Raw genomic sequence first — 2,711 nt, 5'->3', positions numbered from 1 at the left:
ATCCCTCATGGCGCACTATTTCGGTAACTTTATGCAAAGACCCGCCGCTTTTAGTTGTGGCGCTTCCCACTCTTACACTTAAATAGGAAGCGGGATAACTAGTAGTACAGTGTCCGGCGGTAAGGATAAGGTTCTTCGATATGATGCTGCCACCGCAGAAGTGAAAACCGTATACTTGTAAAGATACTTGCCAAGGATTTTCTTCGATAGTTGTTTCCTCTCCTCCAACGATACGGCCTTGAGGGGTAAATGGATTGATACCTATAACCGAGCCTGGATAGATTCGAATTGAACTTCCTAAAAATAACAAATAATTTCTATAAACAACGTATATATAAGCTCGTACGATTATAACGTATTATGTTTATATGAAAATAAACATACGACTAAAAATAATATAGATTAATATAAAATAATTAAAGAAATTATTAATTAAAACTATATTTAAATAAATTCTGAATTTGAATCAGTTAATATTTCGAGAAACGCATATTACTATCTATTCTTATTTGAAAAGAAAATTATATTAAAGGTTTTATTAAAATTTCTAATTTAGTTTATAAATAATTAATAAGTATCTCACCAGTGACGAAAGTCAAGATGGTTGCTATAATTACGATTTGAAACATGTTTCTTCTGTTATAAAAAAATAACTTGTTACAATTTGAAAATGCATCACTATTTATATGAAATAAAAGTGAAGCATTATTATGATAAATCTCTTTAATACTTTCATTAATCAGACAGATTTACATTTCATTGTTCAATAACCGATAATGATAATTAAGCATCGATAATATTTGATATACATTATTTAAATTGATATTTACACAAAAGAATAATTAAATTGCTATTTTAGATTTAATGTTAAAATTATAAGAAATTATTATTTCTATTTCTTCATACTTACCAAGATTACGAGTCGTTCAAGTTGTTCGATTTTTATATAAAAACATATTTTTATGAGAATACAAACAGTGATAAATATTAATATTATATTTATAATTACTATTAATAATTACTTTTAATATTTAATTAATTTTAATAATTAATATGTGTGTATGAGAACTTTGTGGTATCTATAATACTATAGTTATATTCTAGTAAAAAAATACATACATCAAATATTAATATAATCTACTCTGGTGACTTTGCATATTTATATAATAAATATAGTTAAAAATAATATGCTAAAAAAAGTTAAAAAAAATAATGCAACATACATGTAAAGATTCTTTTATTAATCAATATATATCAAAACAATTGTAATACTTTTCTGTATATTTCTATCTTTATATTTTATATCAATTGTTTTAAACAAAGTTTAAATATGGTAATTCAGATTTCATATACATTATAAACATTTAAATATTATAAAATATAAAAATAATTATAAATAAATAAATATACAATAATGAAGAAAAGTATTTTGGAGTAACATAGTTGCTACGTTTGAGTTGCAATATTAGTTCACATGCTATTCTCCAAAATTGAATTTTTAGCATATTTTAAGCAAATTTTAAGCATGATATAACTAACTTTAAACATTTAAAAATAAAGTAAAAACATCTTTTTAATATATATTTATCCTTTATTATATAATATATTAGTATTTTAAATTTTATGATATTTACAAGAGAAAAACATAAGTTGAAAATATTTTTCTGGCAAATTTGAATACCAAAAACATAATTAGCAAATATCTTAGCGAATCATACAAATTTATTAATCAAAGAAAAATTACTTTCTAATTATAATTCACAAGTCAATAATCATAAAGTAAAAAAAAATATTTAATTTCTTACATCTAATGAATATTTATAAAAAATATATTCAAAACTGAAGATAAGGTGATTAATATTTCTTATAGGATATTATTATTTATAAATATTTTTTATAAATCACTAAATGCCTAATTATTTATGGTTGTATAATTTATATTATGAATTATTTAATAAATCGAATAGCACAATTATTTATTTCTAAAATACATCATTTGAAAATAACAAGTAAAACACACGGAATTTATAATATTTAAAATTATTAAATATATTACTTGTACGGCCAAATACGTAATGTCGGAATAAGACATTTTTCTTTTTATTTTTCTTTTAAATATTGTATAAAAAGTCTCAATACATTAGTTTTAAAGTAAATTATCATAAAGAAGATATCCTGTTAATAATAATTTTTCTTATAGAAAGTATCGACAATTTCACAATCAAACAATTCCTAAAATAAAATAACCATAAATTAATTCAGACTTTAATTTTAATAGTTTAATATTAATAATATATTATACAATAGATATTATCATTAAACTATTTATTTTGTTTCTGATTATGATAGTAGAATTTTGTAATTTCATAATAATCATTTTTTATGAAATAATAATAAAATTCAATTTGAGTAATTTAGTGATTAAAAATATTTCCATTTACATAAAAAAATGTGAAAATGACTATTGTTCGTCTTTCTAGGTTAAATTACTTGAATTTGTTTAATATTTTAATAACTTTCGTGATTTTTTTTTCTAAATGCATATTTATTACCGGCTCATAAGATTATTTAAAGTAGATATTAAATTATTTTTTTCATATTATAATTTATCATATTAGCCTTATCACTTTTTGCCGTTCAATTGACAGTTAAGATTATATATTGAAATTCTTCTTCTTTCATGGAGTATCTTATAATGATAATTGTTGTAG

General features: G+C 21.1%; 1 protein-coding gene across 1 annotated transcript in view; it reads right to left on the bottom strand.

Moving 5' to 3' along the window:
- The window catches only part of LOC105361440 (trypsin-1-like), a 1,145-nt gene extending 487 nt beyond the window's left edge, over positions 1-658 (bottom strand). Inside the window, 3 exon segments of the mRNA XM_011498620.1 lie at positions 1-4; positions 6-297; positions 584-658. The exon segment at positions 1-4 is cut by the window's left edge and continues 487 nt beyond it. Coding sequence (XP_011496922.1) covers positions 1-4; positions 6-297; positions 584-629 — 342 coding nt within the window. The 5' untranslated portion in view covers positions 630-658.
- Between the last annotated feature and the right edge of the window lie 2,053 nt (positions 659-2,711).

This window comes from Ceratosolen solmsi, unplaced genomic scaffold, assembly GCF_000503995.2.
Source record: "Ceratosolen solmsi marchali unplaced genomic scaffold, CerSol_1.0 scaffold10, whole genome shotgun sequence".
NCBI lineage: Eukaryota > Metazoa > Arthropoda > Insecta > Hymenoptera > Agaonidae > Ceratosolen > Ceratosolen solmsi.
This window is presented reverse-complemented; position numbering and strand designations above follow the sequence as displayed.